This window comes from Ranitomeya variabilis, chromosome 5, assembly GCF_051348905.1.
Source record: "Ranitomeya variabilis isolate aRanVar5 chromosome 5, aRanVar5.hap1, whole genome shotgun sequence".
NCBI classification, from domain to species: Eukaryota; Metazoa; Chordata; class Amphibia; order Anura; family Dendrobatidae; genus Ranitomeya; species Ranitomeya variabilis.
The window spans coordinates 794,254-814,797 of NC_135236.1; the positions used below are offsets into that span (position 1 = coordinate 794,254).

Here is a 20,544-nt window from a genome sequence, read left to right on the forward strand (position 1 = left end):
TGTGATACTGTCTGCTGAGCCGTGTATCTAATCCTCTCCTGAGTGATACTGACTTCTGAGCCGTGTATCTAATCCTCTCCTGAGTGATACTGACTTCTGAGCCGTGTATCTAATCCTCTCCTGAGTGATACTGACTGCTGAGCCGTGTATCTAATCCTCTCCTGAGTGATACTGACTTCTGAGCCGTGTATCTAATCCTCTCCTGAGTGATACTGTCTGCTGAGCCGTGTATCTAATCCTCTCCTGAGTGATACTGACTTCTGAGCCGTGTATCTAATCCTCTCCTGTGTGATACTGACTTGTGAGCCGTGTATCTAATCCTCTCCTGAGTGATACTGACTGCTGAGCCGTGTATCTAATCCTCTCCTGTGATACTGACTGCTGAGCCGTGTATCTAATCCTCTCCTGTGTGATACTGACTTCTGAGCCGTGTATCTAATCCTTTACTGTGTGATACTGTCTGCTGAGCTGTGTATCTAATCCTATCCTGTGTGATACTGTCTGCTGAGCTGTGTATCTAATCCTCTCCTGTGTGATACTGACTGCTGAGCCGTGTATCTAATCCTCTCCTGTGTGATACTGACTGCTGAGCCGTGTATCTAATCCTCTCCTGTGTGATACTGACTGCTGAGCCGTGTATCTAATCCTCTCCTGAGTGATACTGACTTCTGAGCCGTGTATCTAATCCTCTCCTGAGTGATACTGACTTCTGAGCCGTGTATCTAATCCTCTCCTCAGTGATACTGACTTCTGAGCCATGTATCTAATCCTCTCCTGAGTGATACTGACTTCTGAGCCGTGTATCTAATCCTCTCCTCAGTGATACTGACTTCTGAGCCGTGTATCTAATCCTATCCTGTGTGATACATTACAGGTTTCTTCTTCTGATCTGTTGCATTGTTTCCATTTGGGCAGGAGCTGATTATTATTCATGAGGGGGCGGAGCTATGAGGAGATTTATAAGCTGCTGCTCTAGTTCTGGGGATTAGTCTTCTGGGACTTCTCGGAGATAACATCATCAGCATCATGGCTGCTCTCACCCAGAAGAAGACCTGCGGCCAAATAATGGATGAGTTTAAGGAATTTATGTGGAACCCAAGGACTCGGGAGTTCATGGGCCGGACAGCCAGCAGCTGGGGTAAGAGAAGAGGTGCAGTGGCAGCAGAGTAAAGCAGTGCTGGGGCAGCCAGAGTTAAGAGGTGCTGGGGCGACTGAGATAAAGCTGTGCTGGGGCAGCTGGAGAAAGGAGAACCTGGGGCGTCTGAGATAAAGAGGTGCTGGGGCAGCTGGAGTAAGGAGAACCTGGGGCGTCTGAGATAAAGAGGTGCTGGGGCAGCTGGAGTAAGGAGGTGCTGGGGAGACTGAGATAAAGCGGTGCTGGGGTTGCTGGAGTAAAGAGGTGCTGGGGCAGCTGGAGTAAGGAGAAACTGGGGCGACTGAGATAAAGCGATGCTGGGGTGACTTAGATAAAGCGGTGCTGGGGCAGCTGGAGTAAAGAGGTGCTGGGGCAGCTGGAGTAAGGAGAAACTGGGGCGACTGAGATAAAGCGGTGCTGGGGTGACTTAGATAAAGCGGTGCTGGGGCAGCTGGAGTAAAGAGGTGCTGGGGCAGCTGGAGTAAGGAGAAACTGGGGAGACTCAGAGCGATGCTGGGGCATCCAGAGTAAGGCGGTGCTGGGGCGGCTGAGATAAAGCGGTGCTGGGGCGACTGAGATAAAGCGGTGCTGGGGCGACTGAGATAAAGCGGTGCTGGGGCGACTGAGATAAAGCGGTGCTGGGGCGGCTGGAGTAAAGAGGTGCTGGGGCAGCTGGAGTAAGGAGGTGCTGGGGCGGATTGAGGAGAGATGTCGAGTATGCCAGGATGGTCAATGTTATGTCTATAGTTGCTCCCTCACAGGAAAAGATGATGGAAGCATGGATACAGTGGGAAGGTGCCGAAATGGCCGGTACTGGGGTGAACGGGCAGGAATGATGGGTACAGTGGGGTATACTGCTGTAGTGATGGGTACAGTCAGGCTGTTAGTGCCCACTTTGCTGCATGTCTTGAGATTTTTTGCCCCATTTCCTTTCTCTCTCGTGTGGTGGTAGAGGGCAGGAATGATGGGTACAGTGGGGTATAGTCCTCTAATGATGGGTACAGTCAGGCAGTTAGTGCCCACTTTGCTGCATGTCTTGAGCTTTTTTGCCCCATTTCCTTTCTCTTTTGTGTGGTGGTGGAGAGCAGGATTGATGGATACAGTGGGGTATAGTCCTCTAATGATGGGTACAGTCAAGCAGTTAGTCTCCCCTTTGCCGCATGTCTTGAGCTTTTTTGCCCCATTTCCTTTCTCATGTGGTGGTAGAGGGCAGGAATGACGGGTACAGTGGGGTATAGTGCTCTGATGGGTACAGTCAAGCAGTTAGTCTCCCCTTTGCCGCATGTCTTGAGCTTTTTTGCCCTATGTCCTTTCTCTCTTGTGTGGTGGTGGAGGGCAGGAATGATGGGTACAGTGGGGTATAGTCCTCTAATGATGGGTACAGTCAAGCAGTTAGTCTCCCCTTTGCCGCATGTCTTGAGCTTTTTTGCCCCATTTCCTTTCTCATGTGGTGGTAGAGGGCAGGAATGACGGGTACAGTGGGGTATAGTGCTCTGATGGGTACAGTCAAGCAGTTAGTGCCCACTTTGCCGCATGTTTTGAACTTTTTTTGCCCCATGTCCTTTCTCTCTTGTGTGGTGGTGGAGAGCAGGATTGATGGGTACAGTGTGGTATACTGCTGTAGTGATGGGTACAGTCAGGCTGTTAGTGCCCACTTTGCTGCATGTCTTGAGCTTTTTTGCCCCATTTCCTTTCTCTCTCGTGTGGTGGTAGAGGGCAGGAATGATGGGTACAGTGTGGTATAGTGCTCTAGTGATGGGTATAGTCAGGCTGTTAGTGCCCACTTTGCCGCATGTCTTGAGCTTTTTTTGTCCCATTTCCTTTCTCTCTCGTGTGGTGGTAGAGGGCAGGAATGATGGGTACAGTGCGGTATAGTGCTCTAGTGATGGGTACAGTCAGGCAGTTAGTGCCCACTTTGCCGCATGTCTTGAGCTTTTTTTGCCCCATTTCCTTTCTCTCTCGTGTGGTGGTAGAGGGCAGAAATGATGGGTATAGTGCGGTATAGTGCTCTAATGATGGGTACAGTCAAGCAGTTAGTCTCCCCTTTGCCGCATGTCTTGAGCTTTTTTGCCCCATGTCCTTTCTCTCTTGTGTGGTGGTAGAGGGCAGGAATGATGGGTACAGTGGGGTATAGTTCTCTATTGATGGGTACAGTCAGGCAGTTAGAGCCCACTTTGCTGCATGTCTTGAACCTTTTTTGCCCCATTTCCTTTCTCTCTCATGTGGTGGTAGAGGGCAGGAATGATGGGTACAGTGGGGTATAGTGCTCTAATGATGGGTACAGTCAAGCAGTTAGTCTCCCTTTTGCCGCATGTCTTGAGCTTTTTTGCCCCATGTCCTTTCTCTCTTGTGTGGTGGTAGAGGGCAGGAATGATGGGTACAGTGGGGTATAGTTCTCTATTGATGGGTACAGTCAGGCAGTTAGAGCCCACTTTGCCGCATGTCTTGAACCTTTTTGGCCCCATTTCCTTTCTCTCTCATGTGGTGGTGGAGGGCAGGAATGATGGGTACAGTGGGGTATAGTTCTCTATTGATGGGTACAGTCAGGCAGTTAGAGCCCACTTTGCCGCATGTCTTGAACCTTTTTGGCCCCATTTCCTTTCTCTCTCATGTGGTGGTAGAGGGCAGGAATGATGGGTACAGTGAGGTATAGTTCTCTATTGATGGGTACAGTCAGGCAGTTAGTGCCCACTTTGCCGCATGTCTTGAACCTTTTTGGCCCCATTTCCTTTCTCTCTCGTGTGGTGGTAGAGGGCAGGAATGATGGGTACAGTGAGGTATAGTTCTCTATTGATGGGTACAGTCAGGCAGTTAGTGCCCACTTTGCCGCATGTCTTGAACCTTTTTGGCCCCATTTCCTTTCTCTCTTGTGTGGTGGTAGAGGGCAGGAATGATGGGTACAGTGGGGTATAGTTCTCTAGTGATGGGTACAGTCAGGCAGTAAGTGCCCACTTTGCCGCATGTCTTGAACCTTTTTGGCCCCATTTCCTTTCTCTCTTGTGTGGTGGTAGAGGGCAGGAATGATGGGTACAGTGAGGTATAGTTCTCTATTGATGGGTACAGTCAGGCAGTTAGTGCCCACTTTGCCGCATGTCTTGAACCTTTTTGGCCCCATTTCCTTTCTCTCTCATGTGGTGGTAGAGGGCAGGAATGATGGGTACAGTGGGGTATAGTTCTCTAGTGATGGGTACAGTCAGGCAGTAAGTGCCCACTTTGCCGCATGTCTTGAACCTTTTTTGCATCATGTCCTTTCTCTCTTGTGTGGATCATTAAGTCGAGTGCAAGGGCAGAAATAATCTGTGGAATGATTGAAGTTTGATCTTGGTGAGATTGAGGTGATTGCATAAGACAACAGATGTCTTGCCCTGGATGTCGCCACATGACCGCCATCGTTCCTTCTGGTCCTGGCTATAGAGATGGCGCTGAGGATGGCAGCGGATGATGGGGCATCTGACACTTCTACATGGAGAGTTGTTTTCAAAAGATCATTTGAACTTTGCATCTTCTCTGAAGACTTTTCTGTCTATGTAGGGTCCTTCTGTACGAGCTGTGGGACATTACATAGTTACATAGTTACATAGTTATTGAGGTTGAAGGAAGACTTTAAGTCCATCTAGTTCAACCCATAGCCTAACCTAACATGCCCTAACATGTTGATCCAGAGGAAGGCAAAAAAAACCCATGTGGCAAAGAGTAACTCCACCATGGGGAAAAAAATTCCTTCCCGACTCCACATACGGCAATCAGACTAGTTCCCTGGATCAACGCCTTACCAAGGAATCTAGTGTATATACCCTGTAATATTATACTTTTCCAGAAAGGTATCCCAGTCCCCTCTTAAATTTAATTAATGAATCACTCATTACAACATCATACGGCAGAGAGTTCCATAGTCTCACTGCTCTTACAGTAAAGAATCCGCGTCTGTTATTATGCTTAAACCTTCTTTCCTCCAGACGTAGAGGATGCCCCCTTGTCCCTGTCTCAGGTCTATGATTAAAAAGATCATCAGAAAGGTCTTTGTACTGTCCCCTCATATATTTATACATTAAAATAAGATCACCCCTTAGTCTTCGTTTTTCCAAACTAAATAGCCCCAAGTGTAATAACCTATCTTGGTATTGCAGACCCCCCAGTCCTCTAATAACCTTGGTCGCTCTTCTCTGCACCCGCTCCAGTTCAGCTATGTCTTTCTTATACACCGGAGACCAGAACTGTGCACAGTATTCTAAGTGTGGTCGAACTAGTGACTTGTATAGAGGTAAAATTATGTTCTCCTCATGAGCATCTATGCCTCTTTTAATACATCCCATTATTTTATTTGCCTTTGTAGCAGCTGCCTGACACTGGCCACTGAATATGAGTCTGTCATCCACCCATACACCCAGGTCTTTTTCATTGATGGTTTTGCCCAGAGTTTTAGAATTAAGCACATAGTTATACATCTTATTACTTCTACCCAAGTGCATGACCTTACATTTATCCCCATTAAAGCTCATTTGCCATTTATCAGCCCAAGCTTCTAGTTTACATAAATCATCCTGTAATATAAAATTGTCCTCCCCTGTATTGATTACCCTACAGAGTTTAGTGTCATCTGCAAATATTGAAATTCTACTCTGAATGCCCCCTACAAGGTCATTAATAAATATGTTAAAAAGAAGAGGGCCCAATACTGACCCCTGTGGTACCCCACTGCTAACCGCGACCCAGTCCGAGTGTGCTCCATTAATAACCACCCTTTGTTTCCTATCCCTGAGCCAGCTCTCAACCCACTTACACATATTTTCCCCTATCCCCATTACTCTCATTTTATGTATCAACCTTTTGTGTGGCACCGTATCAAAAGCTTTGGAAAAGTCCATATACACTATGTCCACTGGGTTCCCTTGGTCCAGTCCGGAACTTACCTCTTCATAGAAGCTGATCAAATTAGTCTGACATGAGCGGTCCCTAGTAAACCCGTGCTGATACTGGGTCATGAGGTTATTCCTCTTCAGATACTCCAGTATAGCATCCCTTAGAATGCCCTCCAGGATTTTACCCACAGTAGAGGTTAAACTTACTGGCCTATAATTACCGAGTTCAGTTTTTGCCCCTTTTTTGAATATTGGCACCACATTTGCTATACGCCAGTCCTGTGGTACAGACCCTGTTATTATGGACTCTTTAAAGATTAAAAATAATGGTCTATCAATGACTGTACTTAGTTCCTGCAGTACTCGGGGGTGTATCCCATCCGGGCCCGGAGATTTGTCAATTTTTGTGATTTTTAGACGCCGCTGTACTTCCTGCTGGGTTAAGCAGGTGACATTTAATGGGGAATTTTTATCACTAGTCATATTGGCTGCCATGGGATTTTCTTTTGTAAATACTGATGAAAAAAAGTCATTTAGCAGATTGGCTTTTTCCTCATCCTCATCCACCATTTCACCCAGACTATTTTTAAGGGGGCCAACACTGTCATTTTTTAGTTTCTTACTATTTATGTAGTTAAAGAATATTTTGGGGTTATTTTTGCTCTCTCTAGCAATGAGTCTCTCTGTCTCAATCTTTGCTGCCTTGATTTGCTTTTTACAGAATTTATTTAATTTTCTGTATTTATTTAATGCCTCATCACTACCTACTTCCTTTAATTCTCTAAATGCTTTCTTTTTGTTCCTTATTGCGCCCCTAACAGCTCTATTTAGCCATATTGGTTTCCTCCTATTTCTAGTATGTTTATTCCCATACGGTATATACTGTGCACAGGTCCTATCCAGGATGCTAATAAATGTCTCCCATTTTCTTTGTGTATTTTTGTGTCTCAGGATATCGTCCCAGTTAATTGCACCAAGATCCTCTCTCATCCGTTGGAAATTTGCCCTCCTGAAGTTTAGTGTCCTTGTCACCCCCCTACTACCCATCTTATTAAAGGATACATGAAAACTTACTATTTTGTGATCACTATTCCCCAAGTGACCCCCAACCCTTATATTTGATATGCGGTCTGGCCTGTTGGTTAATATTAGGTCTAGCAGTGCCCCCCTCCTTGTTGGGTCCTGAACCAGCTGTGAAAGGTAATTGTCTCTCATAGTTGTCAAAAACCGATTACCTTTGCTGGAACTGCAGGTTTCTGTTCCCCAATCTATTTCAGGGTAGTTGAAGTCCCCCATAATAATGACTTCTCCTTGAGTCGCAGCTTCATCTATTTGCTTTACGAGGATATTCTCCATTGCTTCCATTATTTTTGGAGATTTATAACAAACCCCTATCAGTAATTTATTATTTTTTCCCCCTCCCCTTATCTCCACCCACAGGGACTCTACATTTTCATTAAATTCACCTATATTATCACGCAGGATGGGTTTTAAGGAAGATTTTACATATAGACACACCCCACCCCCTCGCTTATCTGTACGGTCATTTCTGAACAGGCTATAGCCCTGCAAGTTAACAGCCCAGTCATGGCTCTCATCCAGCCACGTCTCAGATATCCCCACCATGTCATAATTATGCTCCAACAACATTAGTTCTAATTCATCCATTTTGTTGGCGAGGCTTCTGGCATTAGTATACATGCACTTGATGTTACTCTCTGTACCTCTATTCTTTCTTAAATTATTAACTGTTCTAACCCCACCCCCCATGCCACCGCCACCCCCAACTTCCTTATTTGTGCCCAGGTCTCTATCTGCACTATCTTCCCCTCCTATAAAATGAATACCCTCCCCCCAATCCCTAGTTTAAACACTCCTCCAACCTTCTAACCATTTTCTCCCCCAGTACAGCTGCACCTTCCCCATTGAGGTGCAGCCCGTCCCTAGCGTAGAGCCTGTAGCCAACTGAGAAGTCGGCCCAGTTCTGCAGGAACCCAAACCCCTCCTTCCTACACCAATTCTTGAGCCACTTATTACCACTTGCCTTACATTGGATAAGGCACAAGGAATGAATGTGACACTAAAGTCCCCCCTACCTTCAGAAGAAGGGCCAGTAATGCTCTGAATCTTTTGTTTTGCCATGTCTTTGATATGGTGCATTAGTAATCGATGGTGCCAGTGGTGATTCTTATCCTTGAGGTGGGGTGACGATCATTAAAATATGTGGCATCTGCCATCCTGAGGGAAATGTGCCAAACTCAGTAAATCTTCTAGCAGTTGGCCTCATAGGGGGCATCATGTAGGAATTTTATCATGTCTGCTACATCATATGTAAGTGTGCCTAGTAGGGGGAACTTATTATATCCACTAAGTCTTCAGGGAGTGGGCATAATAGGGGAACTTGTATCTGTTACATTTTCTGGGAGGTGGCATCATAGAGGAAATGTATCACATCCACTAAATCTTCTTGGAGTGAGCATCATTGAGGGAACTTATATCTGTTACATTTTCTTGGAGTTAGCAACATGGGGGGCAGGGCTGTGGAGTCGGTAAGCCAAACCTCCGACTCCAACTCCGACTCCACGACTCCGACTCCCTCATAAACGGGTCATGTTTAAGTGGTAAGTTTACTGTAGTAAAATGGGAACATCAGGCTTTTAATCTTTATTATGATACAATAATCAAGCCATTGAGATAGAACATAACATATATTTATTGGAATACAACTTTAGAACAAAAAAACTTTTGCATATTTACAATTTATTATACACTGTGCAGTAAGTGGGGAAAAAAAACAGTTTTCAACAAAAACGTGCTGAATAGCATTTGTGCAGTCTATGAATTTGTTCTGGGAAATAGTATCGCCTCCTTCAGATCATCCTCCATAGATGACCTCAAATCTGACCTAATTATTTTAAGGCTAGAGAACAACCTCTCTACACTAACTTGGGTTGGTGTTAAAGCAGTGGCCACATGGACGTCTCCAGGTGTAAAAGAATTGCCTCGTGCACAGTCAGTTTTGATGAATGATTGATCTCTTCTACTTCTTTGAGAGGAAGTGAAAAATGTTGCTGAAATATGGTCAATCTGTAGTGTTGAGCATTCCGATACCGCAAGTATCGTCTATCAGCCGATACTTGCGGTATCGGAATTCCGATACCGAGATCCGATACTTTTGTGGTATCGGGAATCGGAATCGGAAGCTCCCAGTGTATGGTTCCCAGGGTCTGAAGGAGAGGAAACTCTCCTTCAGGCCCTGGGATCCATATCAATGTAAAAAATAAATAATTAAAATTAAAAATAGGGATATACTCACCCTCTGACGCGCCCTGGTAGTAACCGGCAGCCTGCTTTGCTTAAAATGAGCGCGTTCAGCACCTTCCATGACGTCACGGCTTCTGATTGGTCGCGTGCCGCTCATGTGACCGCCACGCCACCAATCACAAGCCGCGACGTCATCCCTCAGGTCCTAAATTCCCTTCTAGGAATTTAGGACCTGAGGGATGACGTCACGGCTTGTGATTGGTCACGTGGCAGTCACATGAGCGGCACGCGACCAATCAGAAGCCGTGACGTCATGGAAGGTACTGAACGCGCTCATTTTAAGCAAAGAAGGCTGCCGGTTCACAGCGGTAAGGTCCAGGCTGCGTCGGAGAGGTGAGTATATCAATATTTTTTATTTTAATTCTTTATTTTACACATTCATATGGATCCCAGGGCCTGAAGGAGAGTTTCCTCTCCTTCAGACCCTGGGAACCATCAGGGATACCTTCCAATACTTGAGTCCCATTGACTTGTATTGGTATCGGGTATCGGTATCGGCGAGATCCGATACTTTGCCGGTATCGGCCGATACTTTCCGATACCGATACTTTCAAGTATCGGACGGTATCGCTCAACACTATCAATCTGTTTTCTATTGGAGTGGAATTTTTTTCCTGCAGCAACATTTTGCCTGCTCCATGTCGTTCAAATACTTGTCAAAATCAAACTCCTCATCTGATGAGGATGAAGAAACGGCAGCAGCAGCAGCACTGGCAGGACCCGAGTCCTCTTGCTCTTGGCCGTCCTGTAGCGACTCATCCTAACTGCTACCTCAATCAGAGCTTCTTTTCCTTTAGTAAGCTGTTGATCATCCAGCAATATACGATGACTCGGGTCCACATAAACAGCTGCCAGAAGAATTTTATTTTCTAGTAGCAGTGCCTCTCTCTGTTTCATTAAAGCAGCAATACCATCTGCGATTAAACCTCCTCTTTGGAACAGGCAAAACATCAAGTTCTTCCACTCCTTTATAAAAATGCCAGGAGTTAAATCCTCAGCTTGTAACTGTAAATGGGTGATGAAGAAATTCCTTCAATTCAGCCACCTGTGTCCATTGACCTTCATGTAGTGTTACCTGAGGGTTGGCCATATCTACAAGGAAGGGTTTCAGCTTAAGCAATCAATCAACCATTAAATAGGTGCTGCCCCACCGAGTGGCTTGCTCCACAATGGCCCCTTTTCCAGCACGTCTCTTCAAGATGGAATCAATTTTAGGGGTTCTGGCAGCAATAGCAAATTTCCTCACTTTGCTAGTCAGAGTTCCAGCATGTCCTACTAGCAGATCTCTTATTGCCAGCTGCAGCGTGTGCACAACACAGCACATGATGAATAGGAAAGAGGTGTGAAGCAGCTTCAACAAGATCATCTAATTGTAAAGAATCATTTTGCTGCTCTTCTGTATTAATATCTATATCAGGGCAAACTATCAGGAGAAACTGCCAGGTGGCACTCCCGAGCGGTTTCTGCTGCCCTGACAGTGAGAACCCAGAGTCTCAGACAGCCTGTGACTACTGTACTCAAAGCGCCCGAGAGCTGGGCAAGAAAACACCGTTACAGCAGAGCTAGAGTGGGCAGAACGCCTGGTGGTCAGTGTACTGAAAGGACCTGTGGTCACGTGACAACAGGGGGCAGGGCTTAGTGTCCTGTAGCAGGAGTATGCAGGATATTACAGGAACAAAGGTACAGGAGAAGGGAAAGGGAGTCACTGGACACCAGGGAAAGGCAGAGGGAGAAGCAAGACAAGACAAGGTCAATAAACGGGAGCGGCAACGCAGTACACAAGGAGCAAGGAAATAAAGAATAGTCAGGGACGAGGCAGGAGTCAGAAAGCCAGAGAAGCAGACACAGTACAGAATCAAAAGGCAAAATCACACCAGGGAACAGAACCGAGTCAAAACCATACAAGCAAACTAGAATTTAAGCACAAGGCACAAGCAAACAGAGGTCAACACACTCAGCCAAAAGCAAAAGTATAACTGACAGAGATTGGAGCTTCCCAGGGCTATAAGAAGCTCACCCCGAACCAAAGAGAGGCCAATAATAAGCACCAGGTGTGTCGGTCAGAGCCTGCACTGATCAACACATTAACCCCTGGCGTGCAGGTGAAACCCTGCACTGGAATCATGACAGTCTATTTGTTCCTCCATTATGGGAACAGGACTGTGGCCTTCCATCTCCAACATACTGAATGTGAAATGTTCTTCTAGCTGCTGTTCACCTTCATTATTCTCATTCATTAATTTAATTGTACATATCATGTTTGAAGCATTATCAGTTACAATTGCAAGAACCTGTTCTTTTGTGAGTGCATAAACTTGCAGAACTTTTTCCACTAAGGTCTGGAGAAACTGGCTGCTGTGATGAGCTTTAGTATCTTTTACTGCCAGCGTCTTAGCAACAATTTTTTTGTTGTCACAAACATATCGAATGTTGATAGCGAAATAGTTTACTCTGTGAGCAGGCATCCATTTTAATAAACACAAAGCGTCTCTTGAGAATCTTTTTAAGATCTTCCATTTGGTTAAGGGCTTTTTCAATCACTAATTTTCTAATACTTTCTCTTTCCAGAGAAACACCAAGTTTGCGATCCATTTCTCCATTAAGAGCTGTAAAAGCTGTTTGTGCAAATAATGATAATGGTGCACAGTCCTTCACAACAAGCTCGATGAGCTATCTTTTCAACACATCTGCTGTCATTGTTACAGTAACTTTGTCACTTACAAAATATCTTGTAACTGATGTTTGAGATGCTCTTTCCTCCTTCTTTGCCTGGTGGAAAGTGCTGGGCTCTGGTTTCTTGGTGCTGCTGTGATCTTTTTCAATCATAGCTTTGTAAACTTCTGGGTGGAAGGAACATTTTTATCACTGCCTGAGTATGCAGTAATTTTGGCATCACACCATTTGTTTTCAACTGGGTCACTTATACACTGACACACAAAATGTTTTTTTATCTTGAGTCACTGTGAAATTCTCAAATACAGCTGACTTCATAAGATGCTTCTTAGACATTTTGTAATTATGTAAATTCGCTCTAAAATTAATTTTGTCCTGTAAAAAAAAAAGGTATATTGAAATTCTTGCAAGAATCATGCACTGTATAATTTAGGATAGAAATAAAACAATGTTTGCATAAATCAATAGGACAGATAATAAGTATGAAGTTTGTAAAATATGTTGTTAGATAGCCTTACTCTTAACTTACAATTCAGGCTTGTGTCAGGGTACAGCTCACTAAATGCTTCACATCATATTTCTTCACAGTCTATGAAGAGGAAGTAGGGAGATCTATATAATATATATATATATATATATATATATATATATATATATATATATATATATATATATATATATATATATATATATATATATATATCCTCATCGATCTTGTTACTGTATTTCTGAATTTGAGATGTTAGAAAACAGTTTCCCCCCTTTTATTCTATGTATAGCGTATATAAGAGCAGTTAATTTCTCCAATCAGGAGCTAAGAGGAAAAACAAACTAAGACATCAAGCATACAGAGACAATCAATATATACTGGACTATTGATTTATGCACAATTTATTGAAAGTTTAGATATGCTTTAAGAAGTACTTGCCTTAATCCTGCTTTCCTGTTCACCCCAGAAGTTCTGAGATTAATGCAGGCATTCCTTCCCTGTGTGTTTGTTATGTGTTTGAGGAGCTTCACTACTTATCATGAATATAAACTGCAGCATAGATTAATCTCAGCTAAAAGTCTAGACCTTAGATCAGGAATAGGACAGACATTTATAGGACATTTCATAACTTTCCCAAATTCTTATGAAAAAAACATTCACCACAAACTGCATTGAACTACTGTACTCAATTAATTATATATTTTAGGAGTTGGTCCATTTTATACTGACTCCAACTCCGACTCCACCAAAATGTGCTCTGACTCAGACTCCACGACTCCAACTCCACAGCCCTGCATGGGGGGCATCATGGGAGGAACTTATCATAACCACTAACTCTTCTGGGAGTGGGCATCACAGGCAGCATCATGGATGGAAGTTATATCTGGCATCGTATGGAGAATATGCCCAATCCATTGAATGTGTCCATGTTGTACCACCTATCAGGACCATGTTCTTGCCCCCACTGCCTTTGTGTTCCTGCCCCTCTGGAATGGCATTGAGCAGGTGTGCTAGTATCTGCCCCCTTTTGTATGACTATGCTGTATTAATTTCTTTAACCCTTTCTTTCCTGCAGTGCTGATTGTGTCGTTTTACATAGTGTTTTATGCCTTCCTCACGGCTATCTTCTCATTGAGTATGTGGGTGATGCTGCAGACCATTGATGAGTATAATCCGAAATACTCAGATCGACTCGCTAATCCAGGTAAATCATAGTTTTCGAGAGTAAGGGGTGTGACACTGGCTCTTGCTTCTGACCTTGTTTAAGAGAAAGAAAAGTTGTTCTCCTGGTGAGAATGGTGAGGTTGGAGCTAACAGGCATGTGTCCCAAGTGGTGGAGCCAGTAGAGCAACAAGCTGCTCTACCTTGGGACTCGCTGACTGTGAGGTGTCAGTGTAGATGGTTGTCTGCTCACACTGTCTGCATGTATCAGGACGCACCCTAACCCTAAGGGTACCGTCACACAGTGCAATTTTGATCGCTACGACGGCACGATTCGTGACGTTCCAGCGATGCATTTACGATATCGCTGTGTCTGACATGCTACTGCGATCCGGAACCCCGCTGAGAATCGTACGTCGTAGCAGATCGTTTGAAACTTTCTTTCGTCGTCTAGTGTCCCGCTGTGGTGGCATGATTGCATTGTGTGACACAGGTTGTATACGATGTGCGCACAGTAACCAACGGCTTCTACATCGCAAATACGTCATGAAATTATCGCTCCAGCGCCGTGTATTGCAACGTGTGACCGCAGTATACGACGCTGGAGCGATACTTATACGACGCTGCAACGTCACGAATCGTGCCGTCGTAGCGATGAAAATGGCACTGTGTGACGGTACCCTAAGTCCCAAGGGATCCAATCTAAGTAATCCGACCAACGTTAGAAAGCAGATAAGATGGCATCAATCCGTGAAGCTTGATAAAGACCTCCTGAAATGTAGATGTAATGTTATAAAGTTATTGCTATATTTTCTACCACCGGCTGGATGATGTCTTATCTAATAATAATAATAATAATCTTTATTTATATAGGGCCAACAGTTCATATGTAAGTCATAAGTAACAACATTCAAAGTAATACAATAATTAAAGCAAGATAATGGCGACCCTGCCCGTAAGAGATTACAATCTACTTTTTATCAGAAAGGGAAATGCTCTGTGACCGATCTTATCTGCTGTTGTCTAAATCAATATGGCCGCTGTGTGGTTTTGCATGATTTTTAGCTGCTGCGGTCAGATCTATAATTGAAAACACCAAATGCTGCTCTGTTGATTCATATGTCAGAGGATTATCTTCTGCTATATGCAACAGCACAGCATCTGCAGCGTCATGTGACTGATCTGCCAGCAGCAGGCATCAAATACAGCTCAGCTCAGCAGCTCTGCACTGCCTAGCTGTTTTCAGCACCACTGTGGAGGAGTGCAGGGGAGTCGAGCTCTGCTATAAACCAGCTAACAGTGATGTAAAGCGACAGTAGCTATACTGATGTAGATGGCAGAAGATAAAATCCACACTGTGCAGAAAGCTAGCGGGAGAGAGGCTGCACTGTGCATTATTAACCAGGAGCACTGGAACTACAGTAGGACGGATGCAATGACAAAGGCTAAATCGAGCCAGGAGCAGATCTGAAATGGGTTTTTGGCCAAACAATAAATATTATGAGACAGCATTGTGATTTTGAGAATAGCCCTTTAAAGAACCTATCAGAAATGTTTTTTTCTATTATTTACTGCTCTCATCTTTTCATCAGGGCTCATGATCCGCCCAAAGCTGGACACCCTGGAGGTAGTGTATAGCCTAACATCACAGAACAGCACCTGGGAGAGTTATAAGGAAAGCCTCCGGACCCTGCTGGAAGGTAAGAGGACAATTAGACCTTCCCATGGAATTACAGAATCCTAGAATGTTAGAGTTGGAAGGGACCTCCAGGGTCATCGTGTCCAACCCCCAGCTCAATGCAGGATTCACTAAACCATCTCAGACAGATGTCTGTGGGGTGGTAAATGTCTAAAGGTGAGACATTTGTCACCTCACCTACTTCCATGCCTCTTGGCTATGACTTCCCCATGAAATGGAAAATAATAAGATTCACTTTTCACTCTTGCAAAGACTATAACACTACCGTCCAGGAGGAGAGAGGCATCAACTGCACCAGCGGGGTGTACAACAATCAAGAAGACACTGGAGATGTGAGAAATTACCCAAAGAAAGCCTGCTGGTTTCTGCGCCAAAAGCTGGAGAACTGTTCTGGTATTGATGACCCAACGTTTGGATATAAAGATGGCACACCATGTGTGCTCATAAAGATGAACAGGGTGAGCCTACATCATCACATCAATCATGCTCCTAATGTATCCCGTCCTTTCCCTTCTCACCTGACCATACGTTCTCTCCATTCCCCTTCCCGCTGATCCACATGTCCTGTCTTGTCCCTGCTTCCACCGGTCCGCTCTTCTGCCGGTCCGCTCCTCCTTTCCACACATCCTCTCCATTTCACTCCCAGCTGATCTGCATGTCCTTTCTCGCCCCCGCCTGTACGCTCATCCACTCCCCCCTTACCGCTCTTCCTTTCACAGCAGTCCACACATCCTCTCCATTTCATTTCCAGTCGATCCACATGTCCAGTCTGGTCCCTGCCCCCAGCCAGTTTTCCTGTCCGCCCCCAGCCCCCCCCCCCCCCACAAAGCGGTCAGCTCTTCTTCCAGACCACTCTTCCTCTGCCACCGATCTGCACATTCTCTTCATTTCACTCCCAGCTGATCCGCATGTCCTTTCTCATCTGTGCCCCCCATTGCTTCACTCGTTCCTCCCTCCACCAATCCACTCATTTCTCCTCTACTGTTCCATTCTTCCTTGAGTCTGCTCTCCCTTCTTCCACTTTCCCACTCGTTCTTCCTCTGCCAGTCCGTTCTTCCCTCCTTCTTCTGCTGGTCCATTCTTCCCTCCTTCTTCTGCCGGTCAGCTCTTCCCTCCTTCTTCTGCCGGTCCGCTCTTCCCTCCTTCTTCTGCCGGTCCGCTCTTCCCTCCTTCTTCTGCCGGTCCGCTCTTCCCTCCTTCTTCTGCCGGTCCGCTCTTCCCTCCTTCTTCTGCCGGTCCGCTCTTCCCTCCTTCTTCTGCTGGTCCGCTCTTCCCTCCTTCTTCTGCCGGTCCGCTCTTCCCTCCTTCTTCTGCCGGTCCGCTCTTCTCTCTTCCACAGGGCCACTTCTGATCCTTAGTAGTGATGAGCGAGTTTACTCGTTGCTCATGTTTTCCCTAACACTCTCGGATTGTCTCCGAGTATTTGTTAGTGCTTGGACATTTAGATTTCCTCGTCTCAGCTTCAAGATTTACAGCTGCTAGACAGGCTGAATACATGTGAGGAATGCCTGTTTGTTAGGAAATTCCCACATGTATTCAGGCTGCCCAGCAGCCGTAAATCATGCAGCTGAGGCAACGAAAACTAACAAGAGCACTAACAAATACTCAGAGATCACCCGAGCGTGCTCTTGGGGAAAACCCGAGCTCGCTCATCACTAATCCTTAGTTCTTCATGATGGTAATTTCCCATGTCTTTCTGCAGGTAATAAATTTCTTGCCAGAGCCAATTCCGGAGATATCTCTGACTTCTATCACCGTGAACTGTTCCGGGAAGGTGAGTGCAGGAACGTCTGAGGTAGACGCTCACATTCTGTCTCTTCTCTCTGAAGTCTCAGTCTCTTTTCTGTTTATTGTCTTCAGAAGGTTAAAAGTGCAGTAAATGAGACGGTAAGAAGCAGAACATGTAGGAGTCCCCATATAGATGAGTTCCTATAGATGAGTCTCATGGTGGTTGGATGACAATACGTCATTCATCCCCACATAAGATGACTCCCCTGTACATCCCCTCTAAATGCCGCACAAACCCAAAGTTAGATCTGCTGCTTGCATTCTACTTGTAGCTAAGCTTCTGCAGAAGGAATTGGGACATGCATGTGTCCCTTATATAATGTATACGTGCTGTCATGTATGTGTCATTATATAATGTGGAGGTGTGTGGTATTATATAAGGAGTTGTGATATCTATGTCATTATATAATGTATGGGTGCTGGTGTGTATGATATATATATGTGTAGGTGCTGGTGTGTATGATATGTATAAGTGACAGGTGTGTATGATATAATGTATAGGTGCTGGTGTGAATGATATATATGTGTAGGTGCTGGTGTGTATGATATATGTGTAGGTGCTGGTGTGTATGATATAATGTATAAGTGACAGGAGTGTATGATGTATAGGTGCTGGTGTGTATGATATGATGTGTAGGTGCTGGTGTGTATGATATAATGTATAGGTGCTGGTGTGTAAGATATAATGTGCTGGTGTGTATGATATAATGTATAAGTGACATGTGTGTATGATGTGTAGGTGACAGGTGTGTATGATATAATGTATAGGTGCTTGTGTGTATGATATAATGTGTAGGTGCTGGTGTGTATGATATATGTGTAGGTGCTGGTGTGTATGATATAATGTGTAGGTGCTGGTGTGTATTATATGTGTAGGTGCTGGTGTGTATGATATAATGTATAGGTACTGGTGTGTATTATATGTGTAGGTGCTGGTGTGTATGATATAATGTGTAGGTGCTGGTGTGTATGATATAATGTGTAGGTGCTGGTGTGTATGATATATGTGTAGGTGACAGGTGTGTATGATATAATGTGTAGGTGCTGGTGTGTATGATATATGTGTAGGTGCTGGTGTGTATGATATAATGTGTAGGTGCTGGTGTGTATGATATATGTGTAGGTGCTGGTGTGTATGATATAATGTGTAGGTGCTGGTGTGTATGATATAATGTGTAGGTGCTGGTGTGTATGATATAATGTGTAGGTGCTGGTGTGTATGATATATGTGTAGGTGACAGGTGTGTATGATATAATGTATAGGTGCTGGTGTGTATGATATAATGTATAGGTGCTGGTGTGTATGATATAATGTGTAGGTGCTGGTGTGTATGATATAATGTGTAGGTGCTGGTGTGTATGATATATGTGTAGGTGACAGGTGTGTATGATATAATGTATAGGTGCTGGTGTGTATGATATAATGTATAGGTGCTGGTGTGTATGATATAATGTGTAGGTGCTGGTGTGTGATATAATGTGTAGGTGCTCGTGTGTATTATATAATGTGTAGGTGCTGGTGTGTATGATATAATGTGTAGGTGCTGGTGTGTATGATATAATGTGTAGGTGCTGGTGTGTATGATATATGTGTAGGTGCTGGTGTGTATGATATAATGTGTAGGTGCTGGTGTGTATGATATAATGTGTAGGTGCTGGTGTGTATGATATAATGTGTAGGTGCTGGTGTGTATGATATATGTGTAGGTGACAGGTGTGTATGATATAATGTATAGGTGCTGGTGTGTATGATATAATGTATAGGTGCTGGTGTGTATGATATAATGTGTAGGTGCTGGTGTGTGATATAATGTGTAGGTGCTCGTGTGTATTATATAATGTATAGGTGCTGGTGTGTATGATATAATGTGTAGGTGCTGGTGTGTATGATATATGTGTAGGTGCTGGTGTGTGATATAATGTGTAGGTGCTGGTGTGTATGATATAATGTGTAGGTGCTGGTGTGTATGATATAATGTGTAGGTGCTGGTGTGTATTATATAATGTATAGGTGCTGGTGTGTATGATATAATGTGTAGGTGCTGGTGTGTATGATATAATGTGTAGGTGACAGGTGTGTATGATATATGTGTAGGTGCTGGTGTGTGATATAATGTGTAGGTGCTGGTGTGTATGATATAATGTGTAGGTGTTGGTGTGTATGATAATGTGTAGGTGCTGGTGTGTATGATATAATGTGTAGGTGCTGGTGTGTATGATATAATGTGTAGGTGCTGTTGTGTATGATATAATGTGTAGGTGCTGGTGTGTATGATATAAAGTGTAGGTGCTGGTGTGTATGATATAAAGTGTAGGTGCTGGTGTGTATGATATAAAGTATAGGTGCTGGTGTGTATGATATAAAGTATAGGTGCTGGTGTGCATGATATAATGTATAGGTGCTGGTGTGTATGAGATGTGTAGGTGACAGGTGTGTATGATATAATGTGTAGGTGCTGGTGTGTATGATATAATGTGTAGGTGCTGGTGTGTATGATATAATGTGTAGGTGCTGTTGTGTATGATATAAAGTGTAGGTGCTGGTGTGTATGATATAATGTGTAGGTGCTGGTGTGTATGATATAATGTGTAGGTGCTGGTGTGTATGATATAATGTGTAGGTGCTGGTGTGTATGATATAAAGTGTAGGTGCTGGTGTGTATGATATAAAGTATAGGTGCTGGTGTGCATGATATAATGTATAGGTGCTGGTGTGTATGAGATGTGTAGGTGACAGGTGTGTATGATATAATGTGTAGGTGCTGGTGTGTATGATATAATGTATAAGTGCTGGTGTGTATGATATAATGTGTAGGTGCTCGTGTGTATGATATAATGTGTAGGTGCTGGTGTGTATGATATAATGTACAGTATAGGTGCTGTTGTGTATGATATAATGTATAGGTGCTGGTGTGTATGAGATGTGTAGGTGACAGGTGTGTATGATATAATGTATAGGTGACAGGTATGTATGATACACACGTGGTCAAAATTGTTTGTCCCCCTCGTTTAATGACAGAAAAAACCACAATGGTCACAGGAATAACTTGAATCTGACAAAAGTAATAATAAATAAAAGATCTATGAAAATGAACAAATGAAGGTCAGACATTGCTTTTCCACCATGCTTCCACAGAACAAAAAAAAAACCTCATGAAATCGGCCTGGACAGAAATGATGGGACCCCTGAAAATAATGTGATAAGAGGGACATATTAAATCACGGTGTGTCCACTAACTCTCATCACAGGGGTCTACAGTCCTGGAGTCAGTGAGGGGTCTGTATATAGGATACAGATATCACTGTGCTGTGTGGTGACATGGTGGTATCAGTATCACAGGGGTCTACAGTCCTGGAGTCAGTGAGTGGTCTGTATATAGGGTACAGATATCACTGTGCTGTGTGGTGACATGGT

The 20,544-nt window shown here is 44.2% G+C and overlaps 1 protein-coding gene across 5 annotated transcripts in view; it reads left to right on the plus strand.

The window, feature by feature from the left end:
- Nucleotides 1–980: 980 nt before the first annotated feature.
- The window catches only part of LOC143774118 (sodium/potassium-transporting ATPase subunit beta-2-like), a 72,047-nt gene continuing 52,483 nt past the window's right edge, over nt 981–20,544 (plus strand). For all 5 annotated transcript variants that reach the window (XR_013215469.1, XR_013215470.1, XR_013215472.1 and 2 more), the window contains exons 1-5: nt 981–1,138; nt 13,557–13,685; nt 15,235–15,342; nt 15,594–15,799; nt 17,044–17,115. Coding sequence is in view for 1 of the 5 variants with exons in the window: in XM_077261421.1 (XP_077117536.1) it covers nt 1,027–1,138; nt 13,557–13,685; nt 15,235–15,342; nt 15,594–15,799; nt 17,044–17,115 (627 nt within the window). In the remaining 4 variants the exon portion in view is untranslated. The remainder of the gene's footprint in view (nt 1,139–13,556; nt 13,686–15,234; nt 15,343–15,593; nt 15,800–17,043; nt 17,116–20,544) is intronic.